Raw genomic sequence first — 26,467 nt, forward strand, 5'->3', positions numbered from 1 at the left:
CCAACGTTGGGAATTGTTTGACCTTGCCCTTTATTTATTGTCATTGCAAAGCAAAGTCGTACTGGAAACTGCTTCCTAATGAATTTGAAAGGATATCCTTCATTTTTCGGGGGATGACAGTTGAATTCGTGGAAGGAACACATGCTTAGTTGCGCAATGGCCACTTGTAATTTCTGCATGCAAGATATTCTTGTCGAAGCCTCTACATATCAGTCTTGTGTCATTGCATAATCCGTTTGAAGGGTCTAAATTCCTTAGTAGCATGATTAGTGCATTCTCCTTCAGAACTAACCTGTAGAAAAAAGGAAACTTTAAATTATATTCCTTTGTAACTGCATCTTTGGTATTATAATATGTATTCTATTTGTTTGAATACCTATGTGGGGAGAGACCATTTGGTGTTAAAGTATTTAGATATTCTTCTTGCTAATAGTTGTTGGTGTCATCTTCTGCAGAGTCAAAACTAATGAACCTTTTGCTTTCACCCGGGAACATTGTTATCAACTTCTCATTTATTTTATTAACATGCTCATTTCTGCTTGCTAGGATAGCCCGCGCTGTTACATATTTTGCAGCGCTTGCATTTTGTTGCAGCGATGGGAATATTTCGTTTATTAAGCTTTGTTCAGCGTTTCCATCACTACCATACTTGACAGTCAATTGTTCTGGGAGGGGGATCAAATTGTCTCTTATTGTTGGCTCTTCTCCGTTACCAACACGAAGTAAGAAGTCACTAAATGTTGGATCAGTTCTTGCTCTCATATTTCTAGTAAACTGGATCTTTTCCATCAAAGGCCAGAGATATGATTTCACCAAGCTTGCGTTAACTGTTTCTGCTTTTGTAGATTTTGGTACAACAGGTAATACCTGACAGAAATCTCCTCCAAAAACAATGTCTTTCCCGCCACAAGGCTTATCAATGTCCATTATATCTCTAAATCTTCTGTCAACTGTTTCTATTGTTTGTCGCTTGGGCATTGACACTTCATCCCATATAAGTAGTTTTGCTTTTCTAATCAATTTGGCAGCACCACTTTGTTTTGACATATTTGTCATGGATGATTCATTTGTTTGAAGGGGAATCTCAAACATCGAGTGAGCTATACGTTCTCTCGGTAAAATTGAAGCTGCTACGCCACTGGATGCTGTTGCCAAGGCAATCATACATCTTGATCTAACGTTGGCCAGCAATGCACGGTAAAGGAATGTTTTTCCAGTTCCTCCACGTCCATCGACAAAGAATAATCCAGCCCTTCCACAACCCACTGCCCGCAATATTATTTTGAAATCACGCTCTTGTTCAGGATTTAGACTTGATTGTGCGTCTAAATCTTCTTTCGGTATTTGCACGGACATTTCTTCAGCCACTTCTCTACATTCTGATGGGGCAACTTCGGCCAACTGTTGCTGAAGGCGGGGTAGGTCATATACGTTGATGCTTTTGCCCATACTTTCCAAATAGTAATTAATATCCTGTAGCATGCATTGAAGTATAGCGTCGGGTGAGTTGTTATGTATCCTGCTAAAGTCCTGACATATCCTCAATATAACTATCCCATAGTTTTCTGACATCGGTGGGGTTACAGTGAACCAGAATTATTGCAAACAAACTTCGTAGTGTGAAAAATTAAAGTTAATTTTTTGGAAGAATAAATATCATAGATATTTAGAAGAATATCTAGAAAGTTATAATGTAATATCTTTGATAGATATTGTATTAGGAAATGTCTAGAAATTCTAGACAATTAGATATTTATAGTTGAGGATAGAATTATCTAGAATAGTCTAGTGTAGGATCTTGGATAATTATCCTAAAGAAAAATCTAGATATTCTAGAGTAGTGGTAGGAGATAAAGATGATTAGATTTTTCTTATGGATATATCTAGAATAATATCTAGAAGCATCCCTAGACAAGTATAAATAGGAGTGACATTAGGCATTTGTAACCCAAGCCAAACCTAATTGTAAGTCATTCAAGCCAATTCAATAAAGTCTTCTTCAACCAAATTCTCCTTTTCATAACTTCCTCTTCTTTAGTTGAATCTTCCAATCTTAGTAACGATCTTGGGCTAGCAGAAGGTTTCTCCGATTTACTTTTCTTGTGCTATATTTCTCTACACGTAGGGCTGATGGCATTTTGAATAGAACAGCCTCTCCCAAGCATTCTGATATGTTGTTGTCCGATTCTAATAACCCTCTTTCTCTGGCTGCTTCTTTAAAGGTCTGACATTACCTTCCACTGATAGTGAGTAAGTCCTTAAATGATAATGGTCCTCTTACATGGTTTAATAATAACCGCTCATAATACCTTTCGCCTTTCTTAGGATTAGCTGCAGTATGTAATGAATGTTAATAAAGTAGTTTAATGGTAGATGTTGTGTATAAAGGTACATAGTGGTACTATATGCCTTACCAGTTGCAATGCGACCAATTATAGATCTAGTTTTTCTTTTTGTCCAAGCCTTTCCCTGTGGATTCCACACAAGTACTTAGGGAATTCTCTATAAAGGTATGTACATGCTTCAAGGTCTTTGGAGCACATCTTGAAATACTCGATCATCATGGTTTGCCTGACGCTATCCCACGGGATAATGTTTTGCAAATTTTGCTTCTTCCAATAAAACACTACATATTGTTAAACAGTTAGATATTGTATATTTAGCTTTGTTGTGTCTATTTTTGAAACAACTATTCGGCAACCAAAAATGATATCACATAAACTATTTCTGTGTATTGTCACTGAATACTAAACATTGGAAGTTACAAAGGAGAAAATAAACTTCCCTGTTAATTTACATCTGTAATGGTTTCTCCAAAAAATCATGTATGCGGTTCTATTGAAGTATTTCTAGTGCACATGAAACTCATAGCACAGTGCATTGTTTTAACTTTCACATTGAAGTGTGAATTTAGGTAACAATTGTCAATTAATTCAAGAGAGTTAACTTGAACTTCTGAAGATGGTGGATAAAACTCTACTCTGCTTACTATCCTAAACAAATATATATGTTAATTTTGTATGCCGGTTATGCGCAAACGGAACCAACATTTTCATTATATGGCCCAACATAATCATTCTTTGAGTCTAGCAGAAGATGTAGACATAACGTGAGAATCCATACACTTTAAATTTTTATTCAATTGCCCATGCACTTTAACTTTAATGAAAATCACATGCTTAAATTATGGTATGTGTCAAAATATATAAAAATTAATTGAAGATAGAATTTCATAATAATAGAAAGACTTCACCAGGAATTTAAGCATAAGTATCTGCATATATTGTTGGAGTTAATTAGTTTCAAGGCAAACCAAGCATTAGCATAAAAGTAATCCCATCCCAATTAAAGGAAATCTATATCAATTTACCAACCAAAGTAGGATAAATTTGTGATTGCTTGCTTTTAAAACTACTTGTATTTGGGGGAAAAGTGACCGGCTAGGAAATTTCGAACAACGCTTTCTGTGGTTGGTGACTTGGTGACCATATTGGGAAAATCTCTCCCAGATGATAATAGCTTTGCATTATGCGTTTATAAATACCATAACTTCATCTGTTCTTGCAAATGAACAGATTTTGTCAGTCTTAGACATTTTATACTGTCGTTTTGAATTATTCCTTCAAATTAAAATAGCACAAATTCAAATAACTGAGGTTGTGAATAACGTTTGCTCTAACTAATATTGATAACCAAGGGTATTGAACATGCCGTAGTTATGGAATGAAAGTGGAGGACTTCTAATTATATACCTTTACCTAAAGAAAATATGTCTATTTAATTAGATATTTTTAATAAATTTTGATTTTTATGAATCTCCATATTTGTGCCGCATAAATATGTGTACCTGAGTGTTTTCCAGGGAGATGTAGTTGTAGGCTGATGACTGGAGGTTGCATTTCACTCAAGTTGAATTCATAAATTCTCCAAAGAGCTTAGGGAGGGGAAGCCCACCGGGCACCTTGGAAAGTTTGTATCTCATCAATTACTTTTGCTCCATTATCAGACTCAACATAAACGACACACCTATCATGACCTTTATCTATATACTTGTAAAGATACTTTATTGCTTTTACTCCAGAGCAGACCTCGACATTAATGTGACAATTGTATCTTGTAAGCAAGTAAGGGCTATAAGTGTTATAGCCCGTATTTTGTACGTTTGAATATTTTAAAGTCGTCGTGGAAAGTTAAGGGCGAGACTATTTTCAAAAATTATATTAATGTACAAGTTGTTAGGAATATTATTTATGACTATTATTAGTATGAAAATATTATGAGAGGCTAAGGGCAAGAAGAGAAATTCGCAAAATGGGTCATGGAAATAATATGGAAGGCTAGAGGCAAAATGGTAATATTGAGGAAAGTCGAGGGGCAAAACGAGAATTTCACATAAGTTTCTTGAAAGTTCAAAAAGGGCCATATTGGCCATGTGAGAAAAAAGAAAAGAAAGAAAAAGAAAATAAAGACAAATAAGTCATCTTTGCTAGAATTTTTAAGAAAATTCTGGAAATGGGGCATTTGCCCCTCACATGCCTACAATAACTATATATATAGATAAGTGGGGGCAAACAAGACATATCATTCATTCATTTTCCAACTCTAGAACCTTGAAGAAAAAAAAAAAAAAAGGAGAAAGAAGAGGAAAGGGATTCGGCCATATCCCCAAAAAAATCCATCCCTTGAAAGATTGATCAAAAAATTATTTCTTCTAGCCTTTCTACTAATTTGAAGGTCCTAAGTAACATGGAGTAGTTGTTGGAACAAGCAAACCATTCTTTGTGCAATTTCAACCCCTAGCCGAAAAGAAGATGAGTGGACAGGAAAATATGTGTTCAATCCTCTTTTACACATGTTATAGATGATTTATGCATGTTGAAGTATATAGAAATGGATGGAATTCATGGTATATGTGTGTGTTGGTGTTGTAGCCGAATGGAATGGTGTTGTGTAGAAAAAAATGAATTGATTTTATTTAGTAGTTGATTGTTGTTGTGTGGATTCTATGATGAAAATTGAAGTCGGAATCGTTTGTAGGTTGTTGGAGAAGATAATGTAATTTTCATATAGTTCTTGAATTATTGTGGTTAATGTTGTTAACATGTGGAAGGTTGATGTAGTTAATAAATTTGGAAGAAGGAAATGGGTTGTCATTGGTTTTGTTAAATTTGGAAGGTGTTGGATGGAGTAGTATGTGTCACACCCCATTTTAACCCGTGAGAGTTAAATTTAGAAGTATGACGTATTGGAGATTCCTGTTTTTCGCGCAATGAACTGGGATGTCGAAGCCTCGAATCTACGCTCGAACTCGAACGAACCCAAAACAGAATGGAATTTAAACAAGAATCCCAGATTTAGAGTAGGTAAAGTAGAAAATGTTGAAGGTAGTAAAGTATCCCTTCTTTGATGAATCAAGCCAGATATATTAAAAAAAGGAGTAGGGATTCCTTTTCTTCGAAAACGTTCAGTCCTCAAAAATCTGAAAAATCCCCTTTATACTCGAACTCGAAATAAAAGAAACCAAACAGAAATAATGTTTTGAGATTACAAACTGAGGTCAAGAAAAACGAAAAATGGTATTCCCCCTTTTCCAAAACTAAAAAAAAATCAGTAGAGATAGCACAAAGATGAGACTAAAACGTAGTGGAAAGGTCAAGAATCCCCCTGAAAACCTTCAAGACCAGCCTCCTTATAAGGTTTAGATTCGGGTTTAGGAAAGGAGGTATGGAGCGTGTGGGAGCAGATGGTGAGTGGAAGGAGGCAAGGAGCAGAGGACAAGGAAAGGTGGAGGGAGCGTGAGAGAAAGGGGTGTGCAGCTGTGAGGGATGGAGAGAAGGAGAAGATGACAAAGAAGAGGGAAAAGAAAGAGAAAGAGGATTCTGTCGTTTGAATTGGGGAAGAATGAGCAATTTAGGGAAAATGAAGTCAAAAAGGAGGAAACATGTGGAGCCCCAAAAAGAAAAGAAGGAAGAAATTAAGATGAAAAGTTACGTGTGGAACCCAAAAAATAGGAAAAAGGAGAAAGAAATCAGATGGAAACTTTGAGAAGGATTTTTAAATTTTTTTATTTTATTTTTTATGGAATAGGGAAAAAAGGTAAATAGAATTATCAAGAATTTGTCCCTTTTAAAATAATATTTTGACGAAATAAAAATTATAGCGCGTCGTTTTAAAATACGAGCTTCAAAATGAGTCCAATATTGATATACTTCCGAGAAATTGTTTATGAGGTGAAAATTGTTGATCCTTTCTCCTCTATTTAATTATTCTTGGGCTTCTAATTTAATGCAACATATACTATGTAAAGACAATTAATAATTAATATGTAGAAAAAATAAAGATTTTATAAAGTATTGTCTTGTAATTAATTTAACAATTCCAAACCCAAAAAATGAAACGATGATGGACATTTAAAATCTGCGATAAAGTAATGCTCGCGATGTTGAAAATAACAGTAGCAATAATAATAAATAAGAAAGAAAAAAAAATAGTGAAAATAAAGTATTTAGCTTGTCAGTAAATTTAGAAATCCGAGTAAGCTAAAAATAAAAGAGGGACAAAATTGGGTGTCAACAGATGCCCCTCTTCGACCGAAGATGATGTAAGAATCTCCGGGCGAAGAAGTTGACGTAGTAGCCAATTTTGTTTGGACCAATGAATATGAATTTGTAAGAAAGTACGGTTTAGGAAAATTGATGGAAAATATTGTGAGGACCGAAGGAATTATGGAAAATTATGGCCGAATCTCAATTTCGAGTTGCCTACATATCTCGGGCTGCACGAGAATCAGGTCATGTGTAGTTCGAAAGTTTTTGTGGATTCATAATCTAGCAGGGGGTTGTAGACAAGTGACGAGACGTTCAAAAATGGGACACGTGTTTATAGCCTCCTAATTATAAATGTGCTGCACAACACACCCATAAGTAGGACTCTACTAGACACGGTGTAAATTCTTCAAAGATGCCCCAGTGTTAAGTTATGGAAACACTGGGGATGTAGAAAGGAATATGAGATGGTGAGAAGAGTAGATTTAGTAGAGTTTTAGCGGTGGATGTGAAAGAGAATTTTAACCTACATATCACGTGTTTGTTGACATAGGCGGAATTGAGTTCGGGAGTAGATTCGTGACCTTTGCTTGTGAGTTTGGTATTCCTCTTTAGCAAATTTGCCCCAGTTCACTGCGTAAGATAAAGTTCCACGTTGTGCTATGTCCCTGCAGGTTGTATTTTCTGCCAAAACTGGAATTCATGTCAAAATTAGTAATAAAGTTAAAAAATGTAAAACTATAAAGAGTGTAAATGATAGTAAATATGATTGGGGGAATGAAAAATGAAGCCGTGTGGCCAATGTTGTCTCTGGTTGTCTTCAGGGACTTGAATGAATGCGTGATGCGTATGCTGAGGATGCGATAATATCTCTAGTTGCAGTTGAAGATGATAGTGATAAGGCCTCCGGCTGTCTTCCGGGACTCGATGATAAATGATATCTGCGAAATTTAAGGTGAATTCGTTAAAGTAGGTAAAGTAGATGATGAAATAAAGAAATGAATTAAGGAGTGAAGTAAGTGCATAGCCGTTTGGCTTATGCGAGTGAGGCCGTATAGCCATGCGATGTCTCCGGTTGTCTTCGGGGACTTGGTGATGCGTCTCCGGTTGTCTTCGGGGACTTGATGCTGTGTCTCCGGTTGTCTTCGGGGACTTGATGCTGTGTCTCCGGTTGTCTTCGGGGACTTGATGCTGTGTCTCTGGTTATCTTCGGGGACTTGATGCTGTGTCTCTGGTTGTCTTCGGGGACTTGATGTTGTGTCTCCGGTTGTCTTCGGGGACTTGATGCTGTGTCTCCGGTTGTCTTCGGGGACTTGATGATATTCCTGTAAAGTTCAAGATAAAATCGTTAGAGTTGATGATGTGTAGCCGTCTGGCATATGCATATGAGGCAGTATAGCCAAGTGATGCCCGGTTGTCTTCGGGACTTGATGATCTGTCTCTGTTTGTCTTCAGAGACTTGAATGAACATCTCCGGTTGTCTTCAGAGATTTGATGATGTGTCTCCGGTTGTCTTCGGGGACTTGATGATACTTCTCCGGTTGTCTTCAGAGATTTGATGATGTGTCTCCGGTTGTCTTCGGGGACTTGACAATAATTCTAATGACGTGCGATTCTGATTTAATTCGCCTCCAACTTCGTCAACCTACAAAACAGGTATATAAAGTCATAAAGTTATTGTGATAAAATAAAAATTAAAGATAGGGTTAGAAATAAAGCCGTTTGGCTTTTTAGGCGAGGCCATATTGAGCCAGATGATGCTTTTCTGCCATGATTGATAGACTTGACTGTTGATCTCGCGGTCTTAAGTTCCTGCACTCAAAGAAAAATTCTTAGTTTGGGAGGGGGAAGTTGATTCGTGTTGACTCGAAGCTTGACGTGGTTGGCGCTCCATTCGTCTTGTTTGTTTGGATCTTGTGATCTCTGTTTAAGCCTCGGTAGATGAACAGTAGTGAAAGTATTGAAAGAAAGTTTTCAATTTGAAAAATATATACGTGAGTGTAAGCATGCAAGTTGTAAAATATTCTGCCAACTTCGGATTGTGACACTTCTAAAGTAATTGGTTCATAATGCTTATTGTCTGGTAGCCTTAATCTTGTCGATGCACAACTGTTCTTTCGTCTATATTTTTCCAAAATATGCCCCAGTTTTGGGTTCAGAAAAGCATGCTAAATTTATGATGCGGTGCGACCGAACCTTGTATAGGTTGCCTACGTATCCCTCCAAGGAATCAGGTCAGAACGTAGTTCGTAAAATACATAAAGTGGTCTGAAGTTTTCTAATAAAGGGACCGAACCCGACGTGGATTGCCTACGTATCCCACCAAGGGAATCAGGTCAGCGTAGTTCTGTTATATAAATGGTAAAAGATTTGTTGGATTTTATCTAGGTGTGACGGATCTATATGTTGATAGTGTACGAATCCCGCCGAGGGAATCAGGCCCTGTGTGGTTTTCTTTGATTTTTCTGTTATAGCGTAACCGAACTTTATGTGGGCTGCCTACGTATCCCCCATGGGAATCAGGTCAGCGTAGTTCGTACGGATAAGATATTTTTTGGTTTTTTTTTTTTTTTTTTTTGTTGTAAAGCAACCGAACCCTTTGTGGGCTGCCTACGTATCCCACCAAAGGAATCAGGTCAGCGTAGTTCGTATGCATGCCAATGGGAAAAATTCTAACCTAGTATGACTGAGTCCCTATGTGAGCTGCCTACGTATCCACCGAGGAATCAGGTCAAGCGTAGTTCGCATGCATGCCAATGGGAAAAATTCTAACCTAGTATGACCGAGTCCCTATGTGGGCTGCCTACGTATCCACCGAGGAATCAGGTCAAGCGTAGTTCGCATGCATGCCAATGGGAAAAATTCTAACCTAGTATGACCGAGTCCCTATGTGGGCTGCCTACGTATCCACCGAGGAATCAGGTCAAGCGTAGTTCGCACCTAAAGGAAAGGTTGCAAACTAGGTTGTCTAACCTAATGTCGTACTTTGATTTCTTCTTGAATTGCTAGCTTTTAGGCTTATGTTATCACCTATCGGCTATTTCAATTCTTTTGAGTGGAATCTTGTCTTGTCCCCTAGCTTCTTTGTTACTCTCTCGGGATGTATGTTGTCTTATTCGTACATTTTATGTCACAATCGTAGAGTTGACAGTTTTGATAAATAAAGTAGAAAATAGATGATTAAGGAAAATCAGAAATGCATTCATAGTTTTTGCAATTCAAGCCTCCACAAGATGAAGCAAAACAAACAAAATCTTGGGTACGGTTCAAGCATCAATAAAAGAAAACAAGTTCACTACATGTTCAGTCTACCAAGACTCCTGGCGAGTCAGGGACGGAGTACAAGTCCAGTTCCTCAGAGTCTCTCCTGGTTCTGCACCCTGGATGGTTGGTGTCTCAGTAGTTGTTGCAGCAATCTTCACTGGCACTTGTTTTCGGATCATCCCCACAGGCACAACGAACATTGATGAGATGCCTCTCTCCATCTTTTCCAATTGGCGCAACGGTCTCCTTCCGATTCTTAACTTTTCGATAATTATCATGTTCACGTTGGCGTTTTCGTGAGTAGGCAAAGGGATGGGGATCCATATCGGGTCGAGCTCCAGTGAGCTGGATCGCTCCTTCCTTAATCAAGGTTTCGATTTTGTTTTTGAGGCCATAGCAATCCTCAGTGGCGTGCCCAGGAACTCCAGAATGATATGCACAATGCTTGGAACTATCAAACCATTTTGGAATAGGATTGAGAATTTTTCCTTCAATAGGTTGTACCACGCCTGCCGCTTTCAGTCTTTCAAATAGTTGAGCCAAAGGTTCAGCAAACCGAGTATAATTACGGGTGTTTTTTATGACAGGATTTGGACGGACTTTATGTGTGGTATGTGGTCGATTTTGGTAAGTGGGAGCTTGGAAAAGTGGGTTTTGATAGTGAGGTGCTCTAGGTTGGCAATAGTTTGCTTGGGTGTTGTAGACAGGGTAATGGAATAGTGGAACTTGGTAGGGTTTGGCGTAGTGGTAAGGATAGAAAGGCTGTTGTGGATGGTCAGAGTATGTAATGGCTTGTTTTAGCGGAGTAATTGTAGGTGGTGGGTTAGTGTTGATGGGTAAAGGAATGTAAGGAGTATGACCTAGTGATTGGTTTGGTGGGTTGACGGGTGGTGGATCAGGAGTAGCATGGGTAGTGCAGGTTGGAGGTAAGTTGTTGTGGGTAGGTATAGTGTTTTGCGGAGGAAAATGTTCAGGGGCTGGAGATTCAAGTGATGGAAAACGAGGCGGGTTTGGTGTGACGTTCCTAGGTTCAGGAGGCGGACTTTGGAGTGTAATAGATGAGTTGATCATGTTTCTAACCCGATTCAGTTCTCTGCGTAGATCCTCAATCTCTTGAGTTAGGCGGGCGATATGTTCATCCTGTTGGATAGTATTGCTATGTTCAGAAGTCTCAGGGGGATCATTAGAAACCATGATGTTTTCCGGACCAGTCGAAATAGGTGCGGTAATATTTGCCTTTCCTTGAACAACCCAGCTGCGTTGAGGTAACGATGATGTTTTTGACCTTGTGATGTAAGGATGGTCGGCCATTGAGTGTCAACACGAATCAACTCTCTGTTTTGGGAATAAGATAAAATAAACATACAGTATAGATGATGTTAGTTTCATGAACATATCTAGGTAAAGTCATGATCACGTAAAGTCAAGTAAGGCATGTAGCAAATAATTTATCAAAGAGAGTCAAACGAGTTGTCAAACAGATGTAAACGATTATATAAAAAAATAAAAAAAATAAAAAAAAAACGCGTCCTAATATGCATCTGACCTCTTTGTGCCAGAGGTAGGCCTAACGTTTGTTTGAAGGGTAAAGTGTGCCATAATATGTCATCCTGTTGCTTTGATTAATTAAACAGATTCTATTTCCCCAAAAATAAAGTACAAAAAATTGTGTAACATTTATTACATATCAAATGAATACAACAAGAAGTGTTTCCTAATCTAAGTAAAGTAAATAAAATTTCTGTGCCTAACTTCTAGTTTCTATTTTTGATGTCCTTGATCTTCATCATTTGTTGTACTCCAATGCAAATCCATACCTGTCATAGAAACGTTAATCATCCTTCCCTCCTAAAGTTTAATTAATTAAAGCAAATAGTCAATATTTAGGCACAGTTATCCTTCAAACATGCACATAAAGTATGATTGGTGTCACTTGGGGTCGTGAACCCGCTTGGACGTTTGGGTAAAGTCATCTAATGGATTTAATACACCAAGGGTATTAAACCTCCTAGGTCATGAAATGTATGTTCTTAATAAAGGGTGTTGGTTTAGCTCTATCTTAGGCTGACTAAGAGTTGGCTTCCTATGACACAAGGTTCTCCCAAGCGGACAACTTGGGAGTGGAAAGTCCGTGGCCGTCGACTGCACCGCTGATCGACTAAATCCACAAGATCAATCCAACTAAAGGGGTAATTTAGTAGTGAACGGGCGCGAACCGCGAAGCCGTTTTGAGTGTGTGAATATGTGTGAGTTTTCCAGGAGTGGAAGAAATATGAACGGAATGACAGTTTATCAAAGCAATAACACATAAACAGTATATATCAAACAAACAGTTTATATCAAGCAAACAATTAATAGCATGTAAAAACAGTTAACAAAACAAATAAAGTAATTAAAATAAGCACACAAAACCTATTTAAACTAAGTCCGTTATGGTTAGAACCTAAGTGAGTCCCCAGCAGAGTCGCCAAGCTGTCACACCCCATTTTAACCCGTGAGAGTTAAATTTAGAAGTATGACGTATTGGAGATTCCTGTTTTTCGCGCAATGAACTGGGATGTCGAAGCCTCGAATCTACGCTCGAACTCGAACGAACCCAAAACAGAATGGAATTTAAACAAGAATCCCAGATTTAGAGTAGGTAAAGTAGAAAATGTTGAAGGTAGTAAAGTATCCCTTCTTTGATGAATCAAGCCAGATATATTAAAAAAAGGAGTAGGGATTCCTTTTCTTCGAAAACGTTCAGTCCTCAAAAATCTGAAAAATCCCCTTTATACTCGAACTCGAAATAAAAGAAACCAAACAGAAATAATGTTTTGAGATTACAAACTGAGGTCAAGAAAAACGAAAAATGGTATTCCCCCTTTTCCAAAACTAAAAAAAAATCAGTAGAGATAGCACAAAGATGAGACTAAAACGTAGTGGAAAGGTCAAGAATCCCCCTGAAAACCTTCAAGACCAGCCTCCTTATAAGGTTTAGATTCGGGTTTAGGAAAGGAGGTATGGAGCGTGTGGGAGCAGATGGTGAGTGGAAGGAGGCAAGGAGCAGAGGACAAGGAAAGGTGGAGGGAGCGTGAGAGAAAGGGGTGTGCAGCTGTGAGGGATGGAGAGAAGGAGAAGATGACAAAGAAGAGGGAAAAGAAAGAGAAAGAGGATTCTGTCGTTTGAATTGGGGAAGAATGAGCAATTTAGGGAAAATGAAGTCAAAAAGGAGGAAACATGTGGAGCCCCAAAAAGAAAAGAAGGAAGAAATTAAGATGAAAAGTTACGTGTGGAACCCAAAAAATAGGAAAAAGGAGAAAGAAATCAGATGGAAACTTTGAGAAGGATTTTTAAATTTTTTTATTTTATTTTTTATGGAATAGGGAAAAAAGGTAAATAGAATTATCAAGAATTTGTCCCTTTTAAAATAATATTTTGACGAAATAAAAATTATAGCGCGTCGTTTTAAAATACGAGCTTCAAAATGAGTCCAATATTGATATACTTCCGAGAAATTGTTTATGAGGTGAAAATTGCTGATCCTTTCTCCTCTATTTAATTATTCTTGGGCTTCTAATTTAATGCAACATATACTATGTAAAGACAATTAATAATTAATATGTAGAAAAAATAAAGATTTTATAAAGTATTGTCTTGTAATTAATTTAACAATTCCAAACCCAAAAAATGAAACGATGATGGACATTTAAAATCTGCGATAAAGTAATGCTCGCGATGTTGAAAATAACAGTAGCAATAATAATAAATAAGAAAGAAAAAAAATAGTGAAAATAAAGTATTTAGCTTGTCAGTAAATTTAGAAATCCGAGTAAGCTAAAAATAAAAGAGGGACAAAATTGGGTGTCAACAGTATGTTGATTAAATTGTTTTGAAAGTTATTGAATTGAATTGAATTGGATGTTGAAGTGTTGCTAGAATAATTGCTAGTATTGTTGATAGTTTGGCCGGGTTGAATTCCCGGATTGTTGTTGATTTAAAGTTGGCCGAGTTGGAATCTCGGGGATGGTGTATTTACAGGGGAGGTGCTGCCGAAATTTCGGCAGACCATAAGTGAATGTACTTGAAAGGTTAAGACAAGTATATGTCAATGAATCTAACGATAATGTCAATCTTCTTGCATGTAGATTAACAAGTTGGACGAATAAGCGTAGCTAGTAAGGCGTGGCACAGGTATGTTAAGGCTTGTCCCTTTTCTTCCAAAGGCATGATCCTCAAGTCGTAATGTCTCAAATGTTTTTTTTATATATTTTCTTTACTTGCAAAAGCTATAAGTCTATGACTTCAAGGTATAAGTCTTTTCCTAAAAGTTCATAATTGTTTTTCTTCAAAATGCCCATATTTTCCGAAAACCAAGTTTTAAGAGATAGGAAACTCTTATGACTAAGATGATGAATATGATGTTATAATGACAACGATGAAGTCAAATATGAGAAAATGTCTATGATAAATATGTTAACGATATGTTCCTACCATGAATATGACAATATGAAAAGGTTAAACTATTTCTTGACATCTCAACTCTATTATGGATAATGACTACTTTAAAGGTTCCAAGTATATGAAACGATGCCTTATGATCCTGTTTTATGTTTTCTCATGATGACACTCTTCATTGATAGTCTCGCCTTATAATACTAGTCCCTTCAAGGTGAGACACGACACCCATGACCATTCCATAATATAATCGGAGGTTACCGACCTTACGTCACTCCGATGGATACATGATTTTCTTTGGGCTCTCATGCATGCTATATATATGTATATGGGGAAGATGGGAAAAAGGGCAGAGCGCTATAGACGTTGATATATGTATATGTATATGTATATGTATATGTATATGGAGAAGATGGGAAAAGGGCAGAGCGCTATAGACGCTATTCACCTGATCAGTTGGCACTGTATGACATGATATCGTCCCGGATGCGGGATGCCCGGACGCGGGATATATGGGCGAGCCGACGTATTTCGGCGCTATGACATGATATGATACGATATGATATGATACGATACGATATGATACGATATGATATGATATGATACGATATGATATGATATGATATGATACGCTACGATATGATATGATATGATACGATACGATATGATATGATATGACATGATATGACATGATATGATATGATATGATATGATATGATATGCTATGACTAGATAAGCATGCATGACATCCGCCCTAAGGGGCACTCACATGTACAGGTTACTCCTTTATCTTATGATATGCACTATATTCCTATATAGTTAATACTCGTATGTTCATCTCTTATTATGATATGCACTATATTCCTATACAGTTAATACTCGTATGTTCATCTCTTACTATGTTGCTATTGATCCGTTACATACTCAGTACATTGCTCGTACTGACCCCTCTTCTTCGGGGGCTACGTTTCATGCCGCGCAGGTACACCCAGATGAGTTGAAGCTAGCATAGGAGATGTTCCAGCGGAGTTGGTAGGCTCCACTTGTCCTGGAGTGCTACCGAGTCAGAGTACATGTGCTATGACGCTTTGTTCGAAGTTAGAGACTTTGCAGACAGAGTCGTGGGTATCGGGAGTCAGTTTGTATTATGATATAAATGTTACGCAGTTATAGCTTTTATTTGATTTGAAAGCAACAAAAAGAATATTTCAGTAAGCTTTATTATGTGTACTTGACTTAGAGGTTCAAAAGATGATCTATATAATAAGAGTCAGCGGGTTCGCTCGGCTCCGGATATGGGGCCGGGTGCCCATCACACCCTAGTAAGATCGGGGTGTGACAATAAGGCACAACCCATTGGTTATTCATTTCTATTCCGCGCACACTCTCTGTCTTTCCATCACTTCTTCTTTTGTAAATAGGTTATCCATCCTTTGCTTGAATTGACTTGTTGCTGATAGGGTGGGGATAATGATATTTGCATTGGCCGTTTTGCATGCATGTATTTATTGGGCTCTTGTTCCCATATGGACCATGCATCATATTCTTGACTACTAATTCATGCAAATGGGATATTGAGATTTGTCAGGAATCTCTGCAGAAATAAATTGGTCATATTGATCTGCAGATTTAATATTGTGGCCTTCTTTTAGTATGAGCAAAAGGTGTATGTGTGGTAGTCCTTGTTTTTGGAATTCTACCACAAATACATGTGCCGCAACAATTGCAAATATTCTTTTTTGAAAATTTGGTCTTTTAGATCCTGCAATTTCGCTCTAAATACTCTTGTCACCAAGTCGGGTCTATCTTGAGGAGTTTGACCAGCGCCCAGTTCTCGTTGGATCTCAACCCAATCAGGATTACACGTCATTGTTATGAAAAGATCAGATCTTCCAAAATGCTGAACCAAAGCCATTGCGTCCATATACCGCCTTCGCATATCTCTTGGGCCCCCAATAAAAGATGCCGGAAGTAGTATTCTTTGACCAGTTTTATCTCCTCTGTATTCTCCCGCCATGACGCTATCAACAATACCTTGATAAACCTCTCTTCTAAAATTTGATTGTTCATTTCTGAAATATTCGAGCCTAGTTGTTTCAAGTTTTATGTACATGTCAACCACAAATTGTTGCAGTAATCTTCCACATAGCAGTATTATGGTCCTCTCTCCTTCCCGTACTTGTAACTTACAACAGTAATACTCTCTAGAGGAAACCGCGCCTTTTGTCTAGCGGTGCACATCTACAAGTGTTAGTAATATTATTAAAATAGTATGTTAGTTATAAAATTTAAATAAAAGAAAAGTGTAAGTTTCTGCAATTGATAAACTTATGGCCTATTCTCAGATGTGTTTTGTATTCAGATATATGTATGTTGTAGTTGTATTGGCTTGTCTTTACATTCCTAGCAGCAGTATTTTGATCCTCTCTGATCCTCATTATTTTTCGACAATGTCATTTTTTAAGGGTTGTTTGAAATATACCAACAAACCACACATTTATACCCCGCCAATTTAATCATTAGGTTGTGAATGCAACAGAGTCGAAAGGGAATCCACAATTGTAGTAGTACAACTCTTAATCATAATGGCTTGTTGGTAATAGCTTGAATGAGTAGAAGTCATATCAAAATTACCACAGTACAATATATTCCCTCTTTGTTAATTTTTTTTTAACTTTTGAACAATGTTAGTGTAATGTAACTATAATGTTGCCGAAAGTGTGACACGTTACCTTGGTCCTCGTTGACAAATATTGCATCTGCTGATATAAATGTTGGAATATCATTGGTGAGAGTTCTGGCATGGTCATTGCTTGTGTGATGTTGTCTTTTGTTCTGCTTCCTTATTCCTTGATGCCACCCGCCTTCGCCTCTTGGGAAAATTAAAGGATGTTGCAGCGGATCATAACAGCCATAATAGTGCTTGACTCTATGTATGTTCCCCGAATGTTTGTGAACAATGATCTCTCGCTCAAAAGGTATATTTGGATTGTTTCCTTCTATCCAAATTGCTGCAACTTGATCTACTTAGGGTGTGTTGTACACTCGTTGATCCAGAGAGGCATTTGCAGCAATTCGAAGTTGGAGATTTTAAAAGGTGGAATGGTCTTTTAGTTGGCGAGAGATTTGTGCATACGGGTTTCCATCCATTATATGTTTGATCTTTCTCATGGTTATGTCTGACAAGTTACCCTCTTTTACTTTTTATTTCCTATTAGACTACTCGTTGTCCGTATCAAAAAAGTATAGCTGGAAATAACAGGGATTCTTATCATGTGGTACCAATGATGGAAGATCGTGATATATTTGACCCTGTGCCCTAAAAGCGTACACTCCTTTTCTTGAAGATGCTATTTCCTTATCAAGGGTAACCCAGAATGATGTAAAACCAAAGATGTTGTTGTATGCGCAGACCTTTTTGCGGAACTCAATAGCGCCTTCTGTATCCTTCACAAACATTTCATATAGTTTTGCAGGAGCTTCAGTGCTTGCCAATTTGATATATCCGTTTCCACAACAAAATGTTGGAGGTTCATGTTGAAACCTTTTAGCGGCACAGTAAATGCAATCCGGAACCATTTTCAACTCATGAACCTGTGATAATGATAAGTTGTAAGCCAAACCTCTTGCATATATATATGGTCGGAGATACTTTAAATTACTGATTTCAAAAAGGTAGTAAATATAAAAGTTATCTGATATATGAATATGTTTTTCATTTGATTTACCTCCAGCTTCAGTCTCTTCAGATAAAGCTCTAAATAGCCAATTAACTTTAGGTTGCTTCTTCAAATGCAGTTCTTCAACTTGTAGATCTATTATCGGCCGGGTTGATACTATATATTTTTCCACCCTTCGCAACGCGCTAAGCAATTGCTTTTTCTCTATAATTAGGACAACAATTTATTTATTTAGTCACAAACGTATATGTTTCGTGTTTACGTGTGTATGTGAATGTGATGACCCATTGGGTTCGGTCCCACAATAAAAAGAAAAAAAAAAGAAAAAAGAATGTGGTGACCCATCATGAGCCACGTATCAATCTTTATTTTTCCTGCAATATATGAGATCTTACCTGTGTAACTTGCATCATTGGTTGGGTGGTTGACATGTTCATCATCTCTGTTGGTATACATAAGGGATTTTCCTTTGTCACCTATTGAATTTGTTATGCCAAGGGAAATGATTACGTTGGGTAGATAATGCTCATACGATATTTAATACGTAGTTGGTACGTGTATTTATAAGCATCAGATTATAGTAATGATAGAAACACAAGTCACTTAATTTACATGTAACAACATGAAACTATAAAAGCATATTATTTTACTGGTTTTTTAGTCATTTGGATTTGGCGACATACAATTGTTTGTTATTGTTAGTAATATAATACTATCTAACTTGTAGTACTTCTTAAAAAAGATAAGACATGTATTGTCAAGGGTGCAGTTTGGTCACAAACCGTATGAGATCTTACATGTATAGCTTGGCTGTTTTGGTGTCTGATTTGTTGTTCCTTTGGCATGTTGTTGAGTTTGGCATCCACCAGCGATGGATTTGCCTTTAACGCCTGTCATATAATTTGAGAAGAAGTGTAAGATTTTATTTTGACCAGCGTTAGGAGTTAACATATTAGATATACCTCGATGTTGGTCGTTTAACATTTTAGGTATTGCCAGAGTCCAATTTAAGGTAGTTGATGACACCTGTCTCCTAGTCTCCTAGAAAGCCTATGTAATTTTCCACCGATCTATAACATGGTGGTAAACGTGTCAACCGGTCCAGTTTAACCGGTTCAAACCGGTAACCGGACCGGTAAAACCGGAACCGGTTAACCGGTTCCAGTTAACCGTTTATTTCTTACCGGTCCGGTTCTGATTTTTTTGAAATCGGAACCGGTTAACCGGAATCGGACCAGTTAAATCGGAATCGGACCGGTTAAACCGGTGAAATTAAAAAAAATAAAAAATTAAATATAGCCGTTGCGGTGCTGGGCTTATGGACGTTATTGGACCTTTGGCAATGGTCCATTTGCAAAAATGGCCATTGCCAAACGGCCATAAATTAATTCCCCCCCCCCCCCCCCCCCCCCCAACCCCCCAGACTTTTTTTTTAACACTTTAACCCATTCCCCAACCCTATATAAACCCTTCTTCATTTTCATTTTAATCCACACCAATTCACTCTTCTCTTTCTCTCAAATCTCAATCTCTCAATTATAGTTACTTTGCAATAATTAGCCACTTTAAATTTCTCTCAAATAAATATTATAGTCTTATTCTAGTTTCAATTATTAATTTTACAATTATAATATTGTTGGTGGAGTTGGTGATTTTGCAACAATCCGAAGTAGCTTTGGTGGATTTACAATTCTAGCCGTCTTCACTTTGTTGGAAATTAATCCGGCAATTTGGTACCTTCGTTCCAACTCTATCTTTATTTTTCACAATTTAATTTACGCAATTTAATTCTAGCAATTTAATTTGTTGCAATTTATTTTCTTGTGATTTATTTAATTGTGATTTAAACTAATTCTATTTAATAATGGCAAAGAGATTTAGACGTGGTACCGGTAGTAGTAGTGGTATTGTTAGGGGTGGGCTTAATGAGGAAACATTTGTGGAAGAAACACCTAATTTAGGTATTGATGTTGGTGGAAATAATTCACTTTTAGGTCATGAGGCAATGCAACAACATTTTACCGACACTTTTAATGAAGATAATGATGATGATGAAACACAACCCCCCGAAAATCCCATAGGACATACATGTTCTGCACAATCACATACACAAGACAAACCGCCTAGAACTCGTAAGCCAACAGCTAAAGTTTGGAAATTTATGACTAAGAATAGGGAAAACCAATCAGCTACATGTACCCTATGTGGACAAGTATTTAGTTTTAAGTAAGGAACTGGTAAGGATGGTGGAACGGGTACACTAAATGGTCATATGAGAAGCAAACATATATATATGGATGTTTGGGGAGAGCAAACGGGTTCAAATGTGGGGGTATTCAAATGACGATAGACCCACGAACCGGTAGAAATTTTAAGTATGACAAGAAAAAAGAGCGTGTAGAAATAGCTAAAATGGTAGCTTATGATTGTTTACAATTTTCCTTTCCCTCGGGTTTGGGGTTTGTTACTTACATTCAACGTTGTTATAATCCGTTATTTGAGGGTATTCCTAGAAGTACTTGTAGAGCCGATGTTATAGATTTGTTTAAAAAATATAGATTTTATTTGCGCCATGTATTTAATTCTTTAAATTGTAATGTTTGTCATACAGCTAATTTGGGTCTCAGTCTTAACAAGTTAGATTTTTTTGCTATTACATGTCATTGGGTTGATGACAACTGGGTTATGCAAAAAAGAATTATAGCTTTTTTATATGATGAAGGAAAAGGTCGTCACGATGGAAATTTTTTAGCGGATTCAATGTCTACTATTATGAGATTTTTTAACATTTATAGAAAAACACTTTGTATTGCTTTAGATAATGCTTCTAATAATACAAAGGCAATAGGTCTTATAAAAAGAGAACTAAACCCTCCGTTAAGAAATATTTTTCATGTAAGATGTAGTTGTCACATTTTAAACTTAATTCTTAAAGATGGTCTTGTGCATTTTGAAGATTCTGTTCAAAAAATTAGAGATGCGGTTGCGTTTCTTTTTTGTAATGCTAATAGGGGAAGAATTAGAGATTTTAAGAATGCTTGTGTGGAAAATAACCTTAGACCTAGGAAAATTCAAGTAGAAATTGAGACTAGGTGGAACTACACTTACATTATGCTACAACAAGCATATGAGTATAGGATTCCCATACAACAAGTTCACAACAAATAAAATACTGATAGTGATAATTGGTTAAATTTTTCGCATTGGGAAGATGTTAAAGAATGTGTTGAACTCTTAGAAATTTTTTATAATGCAACTCTTGCTTTTTCTAGACAATTCTATCCCACGGTAACCGGAATTTTAGCCTACTTAGCGGAAATAGCTAGAGTTTTACAAGAGTATAAATATAAACCCGGTTATCAAGTGGCTATTTTTGAAATAATAATCAAATTTAAGAAGTATTTTTTCCCATCCCAACTTTATTTATATTGGGTTCTCTTTTAAATCCTTGTTTAAAAGTGTCTTATACTAAAAATTTGGTTAGTCAAATTTATTCATTTTTAGAAATTGAAGAGGGAGTTCAACCATCTTTAGCTGAAGCCGAACTCGCTATTGATGATGAGTTTAGAAAAGTTTTTACTCATTATTCTAGTTTGGAAGAACGTGCTACACCCGTTGCTCCACGCCCTACTATTTCTCAGAGTAGCAAAAAGGGCTTGTCGGGTTTAAAAATTTTACATTCACAGCCAACTTCTTCTTGTATTGCAAACTTTGATGAATATAACTTTTATTTGATGCAGCCAAATGTAGATATCAAGGAACTGGATGACTTGGACGTCTTAGCATGGTGGAAGAAGTACAAGGCAAGTTTTCCGGTACTTTCAAGAATGGCTCGAGATATCCTTACGGTTCAAGTATCAACCATGGCTTCGGAGAGCGCATTTAGCCAAGGAAGACAGCAAATTGAAAACCATAGACATTCATTATCCGGCTTTAGCTTGCAAGTAGTAGTGTGCATTCGCGATTGGATAAGATCGGAGCGACGCAACCAAAACTTAGAAGCGGAGGAAGGCGAAGAGGAAGAAATTGAAGATTTGATAGCTAGTGGACGGGACCAAATGGAAGACTTTGAAGATATTTCCATGACCGAATATGATGTGGGGGAAATTAACGAAATTGTTCAAAATTGGTGATTTTATTATTCTACTATTTCTGTACAACTCATGTATTATTTGCAATTTAAAAAAAAACTACAACTTGCAAATAAATGTTATCCAAGAATGAATAAAATATATGGCTCATTGAGCTTTCTTCTATTTACTTGTGTTCATATTAAAAATAAAAACTAGAAAGTTATATACTTGAAAAATAACTAAAATATATTAAGAATATACTTATAATGTATAGTATACTATAAGTATAACTTAAACATATATATATATATATACGTATATTCTTACTATATTTTAGGTATATGTAGTATAACACTATAACTTAAGCATATAACTTAATATATATATGTATACACGTATATTTTGTATTGCTGACTTGCTGTTAGCCTGTTAGTCAGTAAATATTTAAACTTTACTTATAAACTTGTATAACATATGTAAATATACCTACAATATACTAATATATATATATATATATATATATATATATATATATATATATATATATATAAAATACAAAAAACAAAACAAAAAAGGTTTTGGAGACTTTGAACCGGACCAATTCCGATTTGAGGTTTCAAACCGGTAAACTGGAAACCGGCCGGTTCCCTAACCGGTTACCGGTCCGGTTCCGGTTAACCCGGTTAACAGGCTTACATGGTGGTATCGGTAGTAACATTTTTCTCCACTGATCAATTAACAAATAAAGATATTAAACAAATAAAGATATTAAATACCTATAGTGTAGGGTGTGTAAAGAAATTGATCATGGGCCTAACTCAACCTCAAAAGCTAGCTTATGAGGGGAGGATTGCCCAAGTCCATATAAGGAGACCACCCATCTCATTAACCACCGATGAGGGACTTTTTTCATTCTTCAACACCCCATCTCACGCCTAAGGCTGGACATCTGGAGCGTGGGCAATTTAATTTGGGGGCCTAACATCGGGTGAGATGGGTCCTGCTCTGATACCATATAAAGAAATGGATCATGGGTCTAACTCAACCTCAAAAGCTAGCTTATGAGGGGAGGATTGCCCAAGTCCATATAAGGAGACCACCCATCTCATTAACCACCGATGAGGGACTTTTTTCATTCTTCAGAAGGGTGTACTGCTGCCTTTTTCAGTTGTATGGAGTTTATATTTTCGGAAAAGAGTGTAGGTGATCTGTATGGAAGAAACAATGACAAGATACTGATTGATGAGTAAATCACTAAATGTCATTCAATCAGATATGAGAAAGTAGCTTTATTAGTAAACCGATGTCCAGTGAAGTTGCTCGTTGACAGTAGTAAATTAACTTTTTGATATTAGGGAGATAAGCAACATCGGTAGTTAGACATAGAGAATAGCAAAAGACAGTCTATTAGAAAATGTAGTAACTATTTCTTTTCTACTTTCTTTTTAACACGCATTGGATGTTGGTCTGCAATTTTTTCTTTAATCTTCCTGGTCCTCCTGCTTCTTAGCTTTATTATCGGCCTTTCGATCTCACTTTTGGCCGGGCCAACATCTTTTCCAACCTTATGTATCTCTGCAGCTATGTGATTCGTGTTATCAATCATCGGGTGCTCTGCATTGGTATTTTTAACTTTCCTGGTCCTCTTGCTTCTTAGCTTTATTATTGGGGTTTCAATCTCTATTTCATCTGCAGTGTTTTTGGTTTCATCATGAGGTATGTCACCAGCTAGCGGATTGATCGTATCGGTCATTTGCTGGGGCTCTCCATTGTTATCTTTAACCTTCTTGGTCCTCTTGGTCCTTTGTTTTTTTATCAGTGTTTCAACGTCGCTTTTATATGCTGCAATTAATTTTTCAACCTCATGTATCTCCGCAGCTATCAAATTCATTTTTGAACCTCCTGTTGCAAAATTTCGATCAATCTTCACAAGGATACTGAATTCTTTTCCCTTACTCAATACCAACTTCGGGTAGTACCCAGAATCCTCTTTCTGTGGCATCAAAAAGCCAAAAATATTAGTGAAAACTGATAGATAATGTAAATATGTAGTCATAGAATATTTTGTAAATCTTCTAATTTAGGTTAGTATATTTTGTATCCTAATAGGACATTGTAACTATGGTATATTTACCAATTTCATCAAGGAGAATAATCACGGAATTAATCTCTTTCATGGTATCGGATACTAGGGTTTTCTTTCCTCCTCTTCCGCTACCCTAATTTTTTTTCCGTCGTCCCCTTCCTTCTTTTTTCGCCTTTTCCGTCCACCTTCTTGCTCTCTTTCAATGGCAAACACCAAGTTTCATCCTGCTATGGCTGTCTCCAACATCAAGAATCACATTTCTATCGTTCTTGAGATGGAAACGGATCATTATTCGGCTTGGGCCGAATTATTCAAGCTTCATGCCCAGTCTCACCGTGTCCTTTCCCATATTCTCCCGACCGGAAAAGAGAAAGCTCCTTCCTCCAACGAAGAAAAGGAGTTGTGGTCCACCTTGGATGCCATGGTACTTCAATGGGTGTATGCAACCATCTCCACGGACTTATTGCATACGATCATTGAAGAAGATCTATCGGCGAAGGAGGCTTGGGATCGCCTCCGTAATATTTTTCAAGACAACAAAAACTCCCGTGCCGTTGCATTGGAACATGATTTCTCTCATGTCAAGTTGCGGGATTTTCCAAACGCTTCGGCATATTGTCAACGGCTCAAGACCTTGGCTGATCAACTCAAGAGCGTGGGGGCTCCGGTGACCGACAACCGCCTCATTCTTCAAATGGTGGTTGGCCTCACCGAAGCGTACAAGAATGTGGGCACCTACATCCAGCAAAGTAAGCCTCTTCCATCATTCTCCGAAGCTCAGTCAAGTCTGTGCCTTGAGGAAAAGGCGTTGGCTGAAATGCATGATGACTCGCCCTCGGCTATGATGGCTAATTCCCAACGTGAGTTTGATGACTCCACTCCTATGGAACATTCTGGTCGTGCACACCATCATAGGGGCAAAAATAACCACAAAAATCGTGGCTCTAGCGGCGGGAAAAATAATGGCGGTGGTCGTGGTTCTGGCAGCGGCAATGCACACCGTCGCCATGGTGGTCGTGACCGGCAGCAGGCCCCCATGCAGCAGTAGTGGCAGCAGTCCTCTTCACCACTACAGCAGTGGCAGCAGTCCTCTTCACCGTGGCCATGGGGGTGGATGCCGCAATGGGCTCCCCCTTGCCCGTATCCCACCCAGCAGTGGACTCGGCCACAGCAGCAGTGGCAGCCGCAGGCACCTTCTTCCGGTGGCAGGTCAATGGCCCAACCTGGAATATTGGGCTCGCGACCACAGAAGCAGGCGTTTGCAAAACATAGGATTAAGTTATGCTCATTGATTGTTTTTTTAAGTCACTGGTGATTTACCTTCACAGATGTTGAGCGAACATATTCCTTTACGTCTCAACCAAAAAAGAATTGCGCAGCATCAAACAACGTAATACTTAGAGATTGTTCCTCAGCAGTGACATCAAACGTAGGTGCGGGAGCCGGGAGTCACTCGCAGTGCCCATATGTTTGTGCAGATGTGTTCAAGAAAAAAAATCAAAAAATCGATTTATATCCGATTTTAACTAAAATCGAGTTAAATTACATAAAATTGTACAAATATTTTGACTGGTTTTACTTTGAAATTTTTTTCTGGTGCCTTTATAAATTGTCCAGACATTCATGATGCTTTCTTGGGTTGTATGTTTTAAACAATACTATTCCAAAAAAGTTGTGTTTGATATACTAACGAGTATAGCTAATTATTTCTAATCGAATGTAGCACAATTGACATGATTGATTCGATTTAATTTTAAGTAAAAATTAAGTCAAATCGAATGGTTTCCACTACACTCTGCTTTTTCATTTCAGATTTATTAACATAATTTTTTAACAATACCTTATCTATTCCAATTTATGTGATACACTTTTTCTTTTTAATTTATTTAAAAAATAACTTTTAATTTTTAGGCACAAATTAACTTTAGCTTTCTCATATTATCTCTAATGAGATAATTTATAGTAAAAAAACTATTTTTCAAAAGCTTTTTTTAAAACATGCTTAATCAAAGATCATATAAAATAAGACGGATAGAGTATCATATATTGTTTGTACGTATTTGGGAAAATTAATATTAAGTACAGTTGCTTCTGCATCTATTGATTTAGAAGTTTAAAGCCATCTACTTTAACCAGACGTTAGGATCATTAATAAAATTGTGTTGGATAAGGTTCGGGCTCGATAAGTGGTTTAATTAGAATCCTACATTGGAAATCTTAGTTTGGGTACATCCTGCGATGAAATTATCGACCACGGCCCATTGATGATATTGAATCTATATTCCCGGTGTTTGTTCAGGACCGATATTACTTTGGTGTGATGCCGAGCTTTCCTGGGCCGAAGCAATCAGTGCGTCCCACGGAGTCTTCATTCCCGATCGT

At 37.3% G+C, this 26,467-nt stretch overlaps 3 protein-coding genes and 1 long non-coding RNA gene across 5 annotated transcripts; 1 reads left to right on the forward strand and 3 right to left on the reverse strand.

Moving 5' to 3' along the window:
• Nucleotides 1-426: 426 nt before the first annotated feature.
• On the reverse strand, nt 427-1,449 carry LOC132608158 (uncharacterized). Its single transcript, XM_060322235.1, has one exon. It carries the CDS (start codon nt 1,447-1,449, stop codon nt 427-429), a length of 1,023 nt encoding a protein of 340 aa, XP_060178218.1.
• Nucleotides 1,450-1,681: 232 nt separating this feature from the next.
• On the reverse strand, nt 1,682-4,892 carry LOC132606780 (uncharacterized). Of its 2 annotated transcripts, XR_009570068.1 has the most exons (3): nt 3,848-4,892; nt 2,415-2,626; nt 1,682-2,331 (listed from the first exon to the last, which is right to left on the reverse strand). It is a non-coding gene; the product is annotated as an uncharacterized LOC132606780 (long non-coding RNA). The 2 variants fall into 2 exon arrangements; XR_009570069.1 differs by having other exon boundaries at nt 1,682-2,626.
• An 11,050-nt stretch (nt 4,893-15,942) lies between these two features.
• LOC132608159 (uncharacterized) lies at nt 15,943-16,263 on the reverse strand. Its single transcript, XM_060322236.1, has one exon. The coding sequence runs from the start codon at nt 16,261-16,263 to the stop codon at nt 15,943-15,945; it is 321 nt and encodes a 106-aa protein (XP_060178219.1).
• An 8,516-nt stretch (nt 16,264-24,779) lies between these two features.
• Nucleotides 24,780-25,133, forward strand: LOC132608160 (uncharacterized). The gene has a single exon (XM_060322237.1). It carries the CDS (start codon nt 24,780-24,782, stop codon nt 25,131-25,133), a length of 354 nt encoding a protein of 117 aa, XP_060178220.1.
• The last annotated feature ends 1,334 nt before the right edge of the window (nt 25,134-26,467 follow it).

This window comes from Lycium barbarum, chromosome 8 (assembly GCF_019175385.1).
Source record: "Lycium barbarum isolate Lr01 chromosome 8, ASM1917538v2, whole genome shotgun sequence".
Lineage (NCBI taxonomy): Eukaryota > Viridiplantae > Streptophyta > Magnoliopsida > Solanales > Solanaceae > Lycium > Lycium barbarum.